The sequence below is a fragment of the Rana temporaria genome, chromosome 10 (assembly GCF_905171775.1).
Source record: "Rana temporaria chromosome 10, aRanTem1.1, whole genome shotgun sequence".
Taxonomy (NCBI): domain Eukaryota; kingdom Metazoa; phylum Chordata; class Amphibia; order Anura; family Ranidae; genus Rana; species Rana temporaria.
In genome coordinates this window covers 141,315,119-141,330,801 of record NC_053498.1, presented here as the reverse complement: position 1 = coordinate 141,330,801, position 15,683 = coordinate 141,315,119, and the positions used below count along the sequence as shown (strand labels likewise).

Genomic DNA, 15,683 nt, shown 5'->3' with positions numbered 1-15,683 from the left:
TGTGGTGTTGTATGGTGCTGGTGATGGTGGTGCTGGTGGAAGTTCTGGTTCTGGTGTTAGTTCTGTTGTTAGTGCTAGTTCCAATGTTGGTAGTGGAATTATATGCTGGTGGTGCTGTTGCTAGTTTTGGTGCTAGCACTAGTTCTTGTTGTAGTAGTAGTTCTGGTACTGGTGATAGTTCTGGTACTGGTGATAGTTCTGGTACTGGTGATAGTTCTGGTACTGGTGATAGTGATAGTTCTGGTACTGGTGATAGTGATAGTTCTGGTACTGGTGATAGTGATAGTTCTGGTACTGATGATAGTGATAGTTCTGGTACTGGTGATAGTGATAGTTCTGGTACTGGTGATAGTGATAGTTCTGCTACTGGTGATAGTTCTGGTACTGGTGATAGTGATAGTTATGGTACCGGTGATCGTTCTGGTACTGTTGATAGTGATAGTTTTGGGACTGGTAATAGTGATAGTTCTGGTGCTGGTGATAGTGCTGTTTTTGGTGCTAGTGATAGGTCCTGTGTTGGGGCTAGTTATCATTCTGGTGGTGGTGGCATTATATGGTAGTGGTTGGGTCAGTTCTGCTGCTGGTGCTAGTGTTTGTTCTGATGGTGGATGTGCTAGTTCTGGTGCCGGTGCTCATTATGGTGGTGGTGGTGGTGGCATTGTATGGAAATGGTAGTTGCTGATTCTGGTGCTGGTGTAAGTGCTATTTTTGGTGCTGGTATAAGTGCTCATTATGATGGTGGTGACATTGTATGAAGATAGTGGTTCTGCTGCTGGTGCTAGTTCTGATGATGGTGGCATTATATGGTGGTGCTGCTGTTTCTAGTGCTGGTATTAGTTCTGGTGATGGTGGTATTGTATGGAGGTGGTGGTGCTTGTTCTGGTGATGGTGGCATTATATGGTGGTGCTGCTGTTTCTAGTGCTGGTGCTAGTTCTGGTGATGGTAGTATTGTATGGAGGTGGTGCTGGTTCTGGTGATGGTGGCATTATATGGTGGTGCTGCTGTTTCTAGAATTGGTGCTAGTTCTGATGATGGTGGTAGTGTATGAAGGTGGTGCTGGTTCTGGTTCTGGTGCTAGTGCTATCTTTGGTGCTGATGTTCATGATGGTGGTGGTGGCATTGTATGAAGGTGGTGGTTGCTGGTTCTGGTGCTAGTTCTGGTAATGGTGGCATTATATGGTGGTGCTGCTGTTTCTAGTGCTGGTGCTAGTTCTGGTGATGGTGGTACTGTATAGAGGTGGTGGTGGTGGTGCTGGTTCTGGTGCTAGTGATGGTGACATTATATGGTGGTGCTGCTGTTTCTAGTGCTGGTGCTAGTTCTGGTGATGGTGGTACTGTATGGAGGTGGTGTGGTATTGTATAGAGGTGGTGCTGGTTCCGGTTATGGTGGCATTATATGGTGGTGCTGCTGTTTCTAGTGCTGGTGCTAGTTCTGGTGAAGTTGGTACTGTATGGAGGTGATGTGGTATCGTATGGAAGTGGTGTGGTATTGTATGAAGGTGGTGCTGGTTCTGGTGATGGTGGCATTATATGGTGGTGCTGCTGTTTCTAGTGCTGGTGCTAGTTCTGGTGAAGTTGGTACTGTATGGAGGTGATGTGGTATCGTATGGAAGTGGTGTGGTATTGTATGAAGGTGGTGCTGGTTCTAATGCTAGTTCTGGTGATGGTGGCATTATATGGTGGTGCTGCTGTTTCTAGTGCTGGTGCTAGTTCTGGTGATTGTGGTAGTGTATGGAGGTGGTGGTGCTGGTTCTGGTGCTAGTGCTATTTTTGGTGCTGGTGCTGATGTTCATTATGGTGGTGGTGGTATTGTATGAAGGTGGTGGTGGCATTGTTTGGAGGTGGTGGTTGCTGGTTCTGGTGCTGGTATTAGTGCTCAATATGATGGTGGTGGCATTGAATGAAGATGATGGTTCTGCTGCTGGTGCCAGTTCTGGTGATGGTGGCATTATATGGTGGTGCTAGTCCTGGTGCTGGTTGGTGGGTCTGGTTGGATGGTTGGTATTCCCATGTTGTTCCTTGTTTGCCTTTCCTTGAGAGATGAAGTTCCTGTTGCGGTCGATCATCCGTTGTATCTTTTTGTACGGTGATTCGGTGAATATCTCTGGCAGTGGAAGGCTCGCTGCCTTTTGCTTGCTTTGTTTTATGATTTATATAACCAACGATTGCCAATCATGAAAAATGCTTCCGAAACGGATTGTGATGTTTGTAGCCGGCGGTGAATTTGCCTCTCCTTAGACCTTTGTGTATAACTCATTAAATGGCTGTTTCTCCGCCGGCGTCTTGGGGGAGATCTGGCTCCTCCATGGGGCTCCAGCGACAATATTGTTTTGTTCTCACTTTGACTCGAATGAAGGATTTCCACTCATTGCCGATCCGGTGAGGCCGATCTTCTGAGCCATTGAGGATCCCGTCATGTTGTTTTAATTAAGTCTGACTTATCCAATAGACCGGCGGCTCTCAACTTCCCAACTTAAACATTTTTTGTTTTGTTTTGTAGCAATTTAAACTTGTTTTCGATCTCCCGGTACTCGCTACGTCTTTGTTAACGTTTGCCAATGTGATCGATAATGCGCGACTACCTGCGATTTTCTACTGTCCTTTGAATATAGTATAGAATATAGTATAGAGTCTGACTCTTCTCTGCTTTTCCAAGTTTGGATGATCTTCTAGAAAAAAAAAAAAATAACTTCCCTTCGAAAAGGGCCAGCGCGGCCGAGGAGTTGATCGTTAGCGAAGGGATAATTAAATATACGACTTCTCACGTCCGCCGCCGCCGCCGGTCTCTGCTTTAATTGAGGAAAGTATTGGATTTCGCATGCGTCGTAGTGCGTCTTCCAATACAAAATTGATTATAGCGATAGGCTCGGAGCACATTAGCGCGTTCAGGAGACGGATTAGTTAAGCGTTAGGCCAATGTTAAATTAAAATCCGGCGTTAAATATATTGTAAATTATTTTATTTTTTTTAACCAGATTTGTTTATATTTGAATTTTACAACTTCTTCCAATTGTTACATTCAAAGCAAAACGTATATTACCAGTATATTACCAGTATATTACCAGTATATTACCAGTTCAGGTTCTAGACACATCTTAAAAGTTAGTGTGCAATTTTTATTTTATTTATTTTTTGTTTAAAGTTGGGGGGGGCAGGGGGGGGGGGGGCGGGAGACCAAAACTTTTTTTTCATATAACATTTTTATGACTATTTTTTATTATTTTAAATTTGTATTACTACAAACTTTTATTTTATGTGACATATTTTTTACTATTTTTATTAGTTAAAATTGTTATTACTACAAGCTTTTTATTTTCTATTACATTTTTATTTTAAATTTTTATTACTTTAATTATCATTTTCAATTTTTGTTACTACAAACTTTTTTCTTTCTTATTGAATTTTTATTTAATATTTTTATTGATTTAAAATTATATTATTTTAAAATTTTATTACTACAAACTCTTTTTCTTATAAATGTATTTTACTATTTTTATTACTTAAAATTTCTATTATTTTTAATCTTTATTGATACAAACTTTTTTCATATTCATTTTTTTTTCTATTATTTAAAATATATATTACTACAAACTTTCTATTTCATATAAAAAAAAAGTATTATTACTTTAAATGTTTATCATTTTACATTCTTATTGCTACAAACTTTTTTACATTTCTTATTACATTTTTATTATTATTGTTATTACTTAAAATTTTTCTCATTTTAAATTTCTATTATTATTTTTATTGCTTAAAATTTCTATTATTTTTAATATTTATTACTACAAACTTGTTTTTTTCATATTACATTTTTATTGTTATTTTTATTACTTTAAATTTATATTATTTTTAATCTTTATTGCTACAACTTAGTTTTCATATTACATTTTTATTATTATTTTTATTACTTTAAATTTATATTATTTAAAATTTTTATTACTACAAACTTTTTTTAATTACATTTTTTTAAAATTTTTTATTACTTTAAAATTATATTATTTTTAGTCTTTATTACTACAAACTTTTTTCATATTACTTTTTTAATATTATTTTTATTACTTTAAATTTATATTATTTAAAAGTTTTATTGCTACAAACTTTTTTTCTTATATATTTTTTGTACTATTTTTATTACTTTATTTTTCTATTATTTTTAATCTTTATTACTTCAAACTTTTTTCCATATTACATTTTTATTCTTATTTTTATTACTTTAAAATTCTATTATTATACATTTTTATTACTACAAACTTTTTTCTTAGATTTTTATTTTATTTTTGCTATTATTATTACTTTAAATTGATATTTATTTTCATCTTAAGCACTACAAGGTTTTTTTTATATTCCATTTTTATTTATAATGTATTATTATTACAAACATTTTTATTTTATTTAAAATGTATTATTATTACAAACTTTTTTTCTTATTTCATTTTTTAATTTCTATCATTTATTTTTCATTACTGCAAACTTTTTTCTCATTCAATTTTTTTTTTACAATTTTTATTATTTTAAATTTCTATAATTTTTCATCTTTATCACTACAAGCTTTATTTTTTCATATTACATTTTTATTTAAAATGTAATATTACTACAAATCTTTTTTTCTTATTTCATTTTTTAAATTTACTTTTTATCATTTAAATCTTTATTACTACAAACTTTTTTTATTGTTCATTTTTTAAAATACTTTATATCATTTAAATCTTTATTACTACAAACTTTTATTTAAAATTTATTATTACTACAAACTTTTTTTCTTATTTCGTTTTTTAAATTACTTTTTATCATTTAAATCTTTATTACTACAAACTTTTTTCTTGTTCTTTTTTCTTTTTTTTTTTACTATTTTTATTACTTTAAATGTATATAATTTTTTTCATCTTTATCACTACAAGCTTTTTTTTTTATATTACATTTTTATTTAAAATGTATTATTACTACAATTTTTTTTTCTTATTAAATTTTTTTTAATTACTTAAAATTTCTATCATTTACATTTTTATTACTACAAACTTTTTTCTTGTTCATTTTTTTTTCTTTTTACTATTCTTATTACTTTAAATTTATATTATTTTTCATCTTTATCACTACGAGCTTTATTTATTTATTTTTATATTAAAAATGTTTCAAAATGTATTATTGCTACAAACTTTTTTTCTTATTTAATTGTTTTTAAATTACTTAAAATTTCTATCATTTAAATTTTTATTACTACAAACTTTTTTCTTGTTCATTTTTTTTTCTTTTTACTATTCTTATTACTTTAAATTTATATTATTTTATCACTACAAGCTTTATTTTTTTTATATTACATTTTTATTTAAATTGTATTATTACTACAATTTTCTTTTCTTATAAAAAATTTTTTTAAATGACTTAAAATTTCTATCATTTAAATTTTTATTAGTACAAACTTTTTTCTTTTCTTATTACTTTAAATGTATATTATTTTTCATCTTTATCACTACGAGCTTTATTTATTTATTTTTTTATTAAAAATGTTTCAAAATGTATTATTACTACAAACTTTTTTTCTTATTTAATTTTTTTTTAAATGACTTAAAATTGATATCATTTAAATTTTTTTCATCTAAAATTTTAATGACGAATTTTAATTACTTTCAATTTATATTATTTAACAATTGTATTACTACAAACTTTTTTCTTGTTCATTTTTTTTTCTTTTTACTATTCTTATTACTTTAAATTTATATTATTTTATCACTACAAGCTTTATTTTTTTTATATTACATTTTTATTTAAAATGTATTATTACTACAATTTTTTTTTCTTATTCATTTTTTTTTAAATTACTTAAAATTTCTATCATTTTAATTTTTATTACTACAAACTTTTTTCTTTTCTCATTACTTTAAATGTATATTATTTTTCATCTTTATCACTACGAGCTTTATTTATTTATTTTTATATTAAAAATGTTTCAAAAGGTATTATTACTACAAACTTTTTTTTCTTATTTAATTTTTTTTAAATTACTTAAAATTTCTATCATTTAAATTTTTATTACTACAAACTTTTTTCTTGTTCATTTTTTTTCTTTTTACTATTCTTATTACTTTAAATTTATATTATTTTTCATCTTTATCACTACAAGCTTTATTTTTTTATATTAAATTTTTATTTAAAATGTATTATTACTACAAACTTTTTTTCTTATTAATTTTTTTTAAATTACTTCAAATTTCTATCATTTTAATTTTTATTACTACAAACTTTTTTCTAGTTCATTTTTTTTTTTACTATTCTTATAACTTTAAAATTAATTTATTTTTCATCTTTATCACTACAAGCTTTATTTTTTTTTTTTATATTAAAAATGTTTCAAAAATTTATTATTACTACAAACTTTTTTTCTTATTTTTTTTTAATTACTTAAAATTAAAAAAAAAATCATATAAAATTGTTATGACTATTTTCATTACTTTCAATTTATATTATTTAAAAATTGTATTACTACAAACTTTTTTTATTTTTTTATTTAAAGTTTACTGAGAGAGTTTCTTTTTTTTTTTTTTGTGATAATCCACTGTTTAAATGGCATTCATTTGCATTCTACAGATGGGTCGTGTGGCAATCATTTTTCCCAAGGATTTTAATTGTAGCAATTAAGAAGGAAGGAAACGGCATTTTTTTTTGTGTGTGGCTGTGGACGGGGTACATCTGCTGTTTAAAAAAAAAAAAAAAGAGAGAAGGAGGGGGATGGGGGGCGCGTTTCGCGATCCGAACGGTTCTGTTATGGTATTTTCTATGTTAAATAATACATTAGCTTTCTTTTTTTTTTTTTTGGTCTCGCTGTGGCTGCTGAAAAAAAAAAAAAAAAAAAAAGAGAGAGAGAAAAAAAAAAGAGAAGCTGCTTGGAACTAAGTTTAGAAAAAGTTTTTTTTTTTTTTTTTCACGTTGACGCCGATGCCCCTTCCCTCAACCCGGCGCTGCGGGCGTGTTTACTGTTCGCTATCTGGGTGGCGTGCTACGGGATTAGCATGTCAGTGATACCCAAATGAAACTAATGAGCTGGAATAATTCATCAAACGGAGCCGTGTGATTGGCCCACCGGGCCTAATGTGCGAAGGTTTATTTCATTTTCCGGTTTTTAGAAAATACTTTTGCCGCCGTTTCCTTTCATTTAAAAAGCGCGGGGGAAAAAAAATGACGTCCTTGACGAATCGCAGAAGACTAATCAAGAGCACAGAGGGCACAATCCGGTGCAGCTCTGCACGGGAGCCAATCAGCTTCTACCTTCTCCTCGTTCAATGAAGCTCTGACAATGAATCCTGGAAGCTGATTGGTTACTCTGCAGAGCGGCACCAGATTTTGCACTCTCCAGTTGGTTTTCATTCATTATGGGGAAAGCTTTGACTGTCTGGCCAGGGGTCTCCAAACTGCGGCCCAGGGGGCCGGATGTGGCCCTTTGCTTGCCTTTATCTGGCCCTTGGGGCACTATTTCACCAACCGACACCAATGATGGGGCACTATTCCCCCTACTGACACCAACAATGGGGCGCTCTTCTTCCATTGCTACCAACAATGGGCGACAATGGGGCACTCTTCTTCCACTGATTCCAACAATGGGGCACTCTTCTTCCGCTGATTCCAACAATGGGGCACTCTTCTTCCATTGCTACCAACAATGGGGCACTCTTCATCCATTGCTACCAACAATGGGGCAACAATGGAGCACTCTTCTTCCATTGATTCCAATAATGGGGCACTCTTCTTCCATTGCTGGCAACAATGGGGCACTCTTCATCCATTGCTACCAACAATGGGGCAACGCTGGGGCACTCTTCTGCCATTGATACCAACAATGGGGCACTCTTCTGCCATTGATACCAACGCTGGGGCACTCTTCTTCCACTGATTCCAACAATGGGGCACTCTTCTTCCATTGCTACCAACAATGGGCAACAATGGGGCACTCTTCATCCATTGCTACCAACAATGGGGCAACGCTGGGGCACTCTTCTTCCATTGATTCCAATAATGGGGCAACAATGGAGCACTCTTCTTCCATTGATAGCAACAATGGGGCACTCTTCTTCCATTAATACCAACAATGGAGCACACTTCTTCCATTGATACTAACAATGGGGCACTCTTCTTCCATTGTTACCAACAATGGGGAAACAAAGGGGCACTCTTCTTCCATTGATAGCGACAATGGGGAACTCTTCTTCCATTGATACCAATAATGGGGCAACAATGGAGCACTCATCTTCCATTGCTACCAACAATGGGGCACTCTTCTTCAATTGATACCAACAATGGGGCACTTTTCTTCCATTGATACCAATAATGGGGCAACAATGGAGCACTCATCTTCCATTGCTACCAACAATGGGGCACTCTTCTTCAATTGATACCAACAATGGGACACTTTTCTTCCATTGCTACCAACAATGGGGCAACGAAGGGGCACTCTTCTTAAATTGCTACCAACAATGGGGCAACAATGGGACACTCTTCTTCCATTGATACCAACAATGGGGCACTCTTATTCCATTGCTACCAATAATGGGGCAACAATGGAGCACTCTTCTTCCATTGATACCAACAATGGGACAACAAAGGGGCACTCTTCTTCAATTGCTACCAACAATGGGGCACTCTTCTTCCACTGATACCAATAATGGGGCAACAATGGAGCACTCTCTTTCCATTAATAGAAACAATGGGGCACACGTCTTCCATTGCTACCAACAATGGGGCAACAATGGGGCACTCTTCTTCCATTGCTACCAACAATGGGGCAACGCTGGGGCACTCTTCTGCCATTGATACCAACAATGGAGCACTCTTCTTCCATTGAAACCAACAATGGGGCGACAATGGGGCACTCTTCTTCCATGGATTCCAACCATGGGGCACTCTTCTTCCATTGCTACCAACAATGGGGCACTATTTATCCCATTAAAACCAATGATGGGGCACTACTGTTGGGACATTTTCTACTCCCGCTGGCCACAGTCTCCCCCCTGAAGGACAGTAAACTGGTCCTTTGCTTAGAAAGTCCCCCCCTCCCGGTGTAGACAATGGTACAAGACTATGACCATTCTCCAGATGACGGTTCCCAGTGCCTTACTGGGAGATGTCAGCCCTATTCCCAGTGCCTTACTGGGAGATGTCAGCCCTATTCCCAGTGCCTTACTGGGAGATGTCAGCCCTATTCCCAGTGCCTTACTGGGAGATGTCAGCCCTATTCCCAGTGCCTTACTGGGAGATGTCAGCCCTATTCCCAGTGCCTTACTGGGAGATGTCAGCCCTATTCCCAGTGCCTTACTGGGAGATGTCAGCCCTATTCCCAGTGCCTTACTGGGAGATGTCAGCCCTATTCCCAGTGCCTTACTGGGAGATGTCAGCTCTATTCCCAGTGCCTTACTGGGAGATGTCAGCCCTATTCCCAGTGCCTTACTGGGAGATGTCAGCCCTATTCCCAGTGCCTTACTGGGAGATGTCAGCCCTATTCCCAGTAAGTGTGGCCATTATGGGGCGAAACAATCCGGTTGGTTTTAAATCTGTTTTTAATTGCAAAAATAATAAAGTATCATCTTTGCCGGGTGTTGGGGAGGAGGGGCCATTAAATGTTCTTTCCTCTGACATCATAACCACACTATGACATCACAGGAACTTTCCCTTAGCTTATAGTGAATGTGGTGAAAGTCAACTTTGTAAAGAATGTTCTTTGTTGGCAGAGCTGGGACAAGGAGTGGGCAGGAGGGTCAGGAGGGGAGAATGCCCGGGGCGCAGCGGTTTACTGTATGGGCGGGGCACCAGGGGAGCTCATTCTGACTGCTGGGGGTGGGGGGTTGCACATAAAGATATGGGGGGTGGGGGGCAGTTTGGCTTTTTGCCCTGGGCACTGGATGACCTTTGTCCCAGTACTGTTTTTTTTAGGGGAATTTAGCTTAGTGAATGTGGTGCAGATCGATTTTGTAAAGCATGTGCTTTGCAAGGGGAATTTTCCCTTAGCTTAGTGAATATGATGAAAATCTAATTTGTAGGAGAATTTTCCCTTAGCTTAGAGAATGTGATAAAAATCTTTTTTGTAAAGAATGTCATTTCTAATGTAATTAGCTTAGTGAGTGTGGTGCAAGTCCATTTGAAAAAAGAATGTACTTTGAAGGGGAATTTTTCCTTAGCTCAGTGAATGTGATAATAATCCACTTTGTAGGGGGGATTTTCCCTTATTTTAGTGAATGTGATGAAAATCAGTTTTCTGAATAATGTATTTTGTAGGGGAATTTTTCCTTCGCTTAGTGAATGTGGTGCAAATTCAGTTTGTAGGGGAACTTTCTCTTAGCTCAGTGAATGTGGTGCAAATCCATTTTGTAAAGAATCTACTTTGTAGGGGAATATTCCTTTAGCTTAGTGAATGTGGTGAAAATCCACTTTGTAAATAAAGTTCTTTGTAAGGAGAATTTTCACTTAGCTTAGTGAATGTGTTGCAAGTACACTTTGTAAAGAATGTACTTTGAAATGGAATTTCCCCTTAGCTTAGGGAATGTGGTGCAAATCCAATTTGTAGGGGAACTTTCTCTTAGCTTAGTGAATGTGGTGAAAATCCACTTTGTAAAGAATGTACTTTGTAGGGGAATTTTCCTTAGCTTAGTGAATGTGGTGCAAATCCACTTTGTAAAGAACGTTTTTGAAAGGAAATTTTACATTTAGCTTAGTGAATGTGGTGCAAATTCAATTTGTAGGGGAACTTTCTCTTAGCTTAGTGAATGTGGTGCAAGTTCAATGTGTAGAGGAACTTTCTCTTAGCTTAGTGAATGTGGTGCAAATCCATTTGGTAAAGAATGTACTTTGCAAGGGAATTTCCCCTTAGCTTAGTGAATGTGGGGCAACGCCAATTTGTAGGGGAACTTTCTCTTAGCTTAGTGAATGTGGTGAAAATCCACTTTGTAAAGAAAGTTCTTTGTAAGTGGAATTTTCACTTAGCTTAGTGAATGTGGTGCAAGTTCAATATGTAGAGGAACTTTCTCTTAGCTTAGTGAATGTGTTGCAAGTACACTTTGTAAAGAATGTACTTTGCAAGGGAATTTTCCCTTAGCTTAGGGAATGTGGTGCAAATCCAATTTGTAGGGGAATTTTCCCTTAGCTTAGTGAATGTGGTGAAAATCTACTTTATAAAGAAAGTTCTTTGTAAGAGGAATTTTCACTTAGCTTAGTGAATGTGGTGCAAGTTCAATATGTAGAGGAACTTTCTCTTAGCTTAGTGAATGTGTTGCAAGTACACTTTGTAAAGAATGTACTTTGCAAGGGAATTTCCCCTTAGCTTAGTGAATGTGGTGCAAATCCAATTTGTAGGGGAATTTTCACTTAGCTTAGTGAATGTGGTGCAAATCCACTTTGTAAAGAACGTTTTTGAAAGGAAATTTCCGTTTGGCTTAGTGAACGTGTTGGAAATCCACTTTGTAAAGAATGTACTTTGCAAGGGAATTTTCCCTTAGCTTAGGGAATGTGGTGCAAATCCAATTTGTAGGGGAATTTTCCCTTAGCTTAGTGAATGTGGTGAAAATCTACTTTATAAAGAAAGTTCTTTGTAAGAGGAATTTTCACTTAGCTTAGTGAATGTGTTGCAAGTACACTTTGTAAAAAATGTACTTTGCAAGGGAATTTCGCCTTAGTAAGTGAATGTGGTGCAAATCCAATTTGTAGGGGAACTTTCTCTTAGCTTAGTGAATGTGTTGCAAGTCCACTTTGTAAAGAATGTACTTTGCAAGGGAATTTTCCCTTAGCTTAGTGAATGTGGTTCAAATCCAATTTGTAGGGGAATTTTCCTTTAGCTTAGGAAATGTGGTGAAAATCCGAATCCCTTGCACAATGGACGACCTATTTGCCTTTAATAAACAAACCTTTCTCTTCTGTACCCACACACATCCTCTCCATGCCCTGGGCACCAGGCAGCCTCCTATCTGCCTCCATTTAGAGGACAATTTCACTGATTTGTAGCAAAATTTCTAGAAAAAATGAAATAAAAGATGAATTTGTTACTTTGTAAGTAAATAGAAGAAATTGGGGAATTTTACACCCAGTCTGATTCTGAACTTAAATGCTCAAGAAATTGCTGCTTGCAACGCTTTTTGTGATCGCTAATTTTCAAATGCATCTCATAGGGGGAGGCATTTTGTAATTTACTTTTACAAAATCACAGCATGAGACCATTTATTCTTAATACAATAAAGAGGGAGAATTTGCACTTTGCCCCAATGGTCACAGGGGTGATATGTGTGATTCCTAATTACAGGAACTTCTATAGAAGTGACTATGGAGGCTTTTCCCTCTCTACTATGGGGCTGCCTGGGGTTTTGTATGAAACTTTGTAACAACATCGTTTTACTTTCATTTATATTACATATTGTTATATTTTTTTATTATTTTTATTATTATTATTAGTATTATTATTATTATTATTATTATTATTATTAATAATAATAATAATAATAATAATAATAATAATAATAATAATAATATTTTTTCTTATTATTATTATTTTCTTCTTCTTCTTCTTCTTATTATTATTATTATTATTACTATTATTAATAATAATAATAATAATAATAATAAATAATAAAATAATAATAATAAGAAAAAAGTATTATTATTATTAATAATAATAATAATAATAATAATAATAATAATAATAAATAATAAAATAATAAGAAGAAGAAAAAAGTATTATTATTATTATTATTATTATTAGCACTTGTATTATAATTATTAATACTAATAATAATATTAATAATAATTATAATAGTAATAATAATAAAACTATTATTATTATTATACTATAGGATTTATATAGGGCCAAAAAGTTTGCGCAATGCTTTAAAAGACAACATATTCTGAAAGCATAGACAATAGACAGCCCCCCAGCCATGGAGAACTACAACACACAGCATGCCAACACGGGCAGTACGGAAAAGCTGGAACTTGTAGTTCTTCAACAGCTAAGAGATGCAATATATATTGATTACAGGACTCCTATAGAAGTGAATATAAAGGTCATCCACACGTTTTACTATGGGGCTGCCCGGGGGTTTTGCATTATACTTTGAAACAACATAGTTTTATTTTTTTATATGTTATTAAAATTACTATTATTATCATTAGTAATAATATTGATAATAATAAATAATAATAAGAAGAAACAAGTATTATTATTATTATTAGTAGTAGTTGTATTATTATTATTATTATTATTATTATTATTAATAATAATTATTATAAATAATAAAATAATAATAATAATAATAAGAAGAAAAAAGTATTATTATTAGTAGTAGTTGTGTTATAATTAATAATACTAATAATAATAAATAATAATAAAATAATAATAAGAAGAAAAAAGTATTATTATTATTATTATTATTATTAGTATTATTATTAGTAGTAGTAGTAGTTGTATTATTATTATTATTATTATTAATAATAATAATAATAATAATAATAATAATAATAATAATAATAATAATAATAATAATAATAATAATAAATAACAAAATAATAATAAGAAAAAAGTATTATTATTATTATTATTATTATTAGTAGTAGTAGTAGTAGTAGTAGTAGTAGTAGTAGTAGTTGTATTAAAATTATTAATACTAACAATAATATTAATAATAATAATAATAATAATAATAATAATAATAATAATAAAATAATAATAATAAGAAACAATTATTATTATTAGTAGTAGTAGTAGTTGTATTATTATTATTATTATTATTATTATTATTATTATTATTAATAATAATAATAATAATAATAATACTAATAATAATAATAATAATAATAATAATAATAATAACAATATCAATAATAATAGTATAATCCAGGATTTATATAGTGCAAAAACTTTGGACAGCACTTTACAAAATAACATGTACGGAAAGCATAGACAATGGACAGACCTCCAGCTATGGGGTAATACAACACACAGCTACCAACACTGGCGGGAAGGATAAGCTGGGACTTGTAGTTCTTCAGCAGCTAAGAGATGCAGGGTGTGTAACCTGCAATTTAAATTGATTGCAAAACTCCTATAAAAGTGAATCTGGAGGGAATCCACACACGTCTGCTATGGGGCTGCCTGGGAGTTTTTGCATTATACTTTGTAACAACACAGTTTCACTACAATTTTTTCATATATTATTGAAAATATTATTATTATCATTAATAATAAAAAAAATATATTATAATTATGTCCTGGCCGGGAATGCCTGGAGGAGCACAGTCCCGCCCCCTGCTTGTGATTGGAGAAACCATAAATCCCGCCTCTTGTGTCCAATCACTGTGCTGTGATTCGTTACACCACAAGCTGATTTTTGGGAAGGGGGAGTGTCCCGGAATGGTAGTTTGGAAATGTGGTCACCCTATAGAGATCAAGATCACAGATGCCCCCCCCCCCTCCCGGATTCTCTATTGTAAGGACCGATTCCTTCACTCTCTCGACGATCGTACGGGCGAGCCGGGAGAAGCGCCGAAGGGCTGACTGTAGGAGCGACCAAGCAGCCGAACAGCCGCTATAATTGTTCTTACGGTGTAGGGAATCGCCGTCTCTAAAGAAAGATATATGAATGTAGCTGCACCCAACATCATTCAGATATCTCCGCTCAAAATCAACGACCTCATATGATGTCATTGGGTGGGGAGTGGTTAAACACACTGCTCCATTACTTCTGCCTTACTTCCTGGTCAGACTGTAGGTCATGACACAGGAAGGAGTTGACCAGCTGATCTCATTAGCACACACCCTGCATCATCAACCCTCAGCAGATCAACTCCTTCCTGTGTCATGACCTGAAGTCTGTCCAGGAAGTAAGGCAGAAGTAATGGATCAGCGTGTTTAAACAGCTATGAAGAGAGTGAGGTAAGCTGGAAAGCGGTTTTATTTTTGCAAAATTTTTTCATCTTTCCATCTATTAAATCTTCTGCCCTTGTTGTTGTTTTAACTTCGGATAGTAAAACATGTTTTTTTTCTGCCAGTAAATACCTTATACAGCCCACTTCCTGTTTCTTGTCTGGTCCTTAGACTAGGCTTATGACATCATGCACAGCTCTCTCTCTTGTGAAGCCTCGTACACACGACCAAGGATAAACACATCGTTTTCACCAAAGTCCCCTTAATGGGCTCCTAAAAAAAATTGTAAAAAATAAATAAAATAAAATTGTAAAAAAGAAATAAAATAAAAGTGAAAAAAAATTAAATAAAAAAAAATTGTAAAATATAGATAAAAAAAATCACCCTGCATGGCGCAGATTCCCCCTGTTTGGGCTCCTGATATTTTCACCAAAGTCCCCTAATTGACTCCTAAAAAAAAGTGTAAAAAATTTAAATAAAATTGTAAAAAAAAAAAAAAATATAATAACAAAAATCACCCTGTGTGGTGCAGATTGCCCCGGTTTGGACCCCTGATATTTCACCAAAGCCCCCCTATAGGGTTCCTAATTTTTTTTGTAAAAAATAAAAATTAAATAAAATGTAAAAAATAAAATAAAATTAAATTGTAACAAAACATCAAATAAAATTGAAAAATATAATTTAAAAAATCACCCTGTGTGGTGCAGATTCCCCCTGTTTGGACCCCTGCTATTTCACCAAAGCCCCCATAATGGGATCCTAAAAAAAATAGAAAAAATTTAATAAAATTGTAAA

The 15,683-nt window shown here is 33.7% G+C and overlaps 2 protein-coding genes across 4 annotated transcripts in view; both read left to right on the top strand.

Annotated features, from left to right (window-relative positions):
• The window catches only part of PKNOX2 (PBX/knotted 1 homeobox 2), a 524,525-nt gene that overhangs the window by 2,082 nt on the left and 506,760 nt on the right, over window positions 1-15,683 (top strand). The window lies entirely within an intron of this gene.
• LOC120915875 (dentin sialophosphoprotein-like) lies at window positions 24-560 on the top strand. Its single transcript, XM_040326686.1, has one exon. The coding sequence runs from the start codon at window positions 24-26 to the stop codon at window positions 558-560; it is 537 nt and encodes a 178-aa protein (XP_040182620.1).

What these genes read in the sequence shown, in the direction of transcription:
- LOC120915875 (XM_040326686.1), top strand. Translation starts at nt 24, where the DNA reads ATGGTGGTGCTGGTGGAAGTTCTGGTTCTGGTGTTAGTTCTGTTGTTA.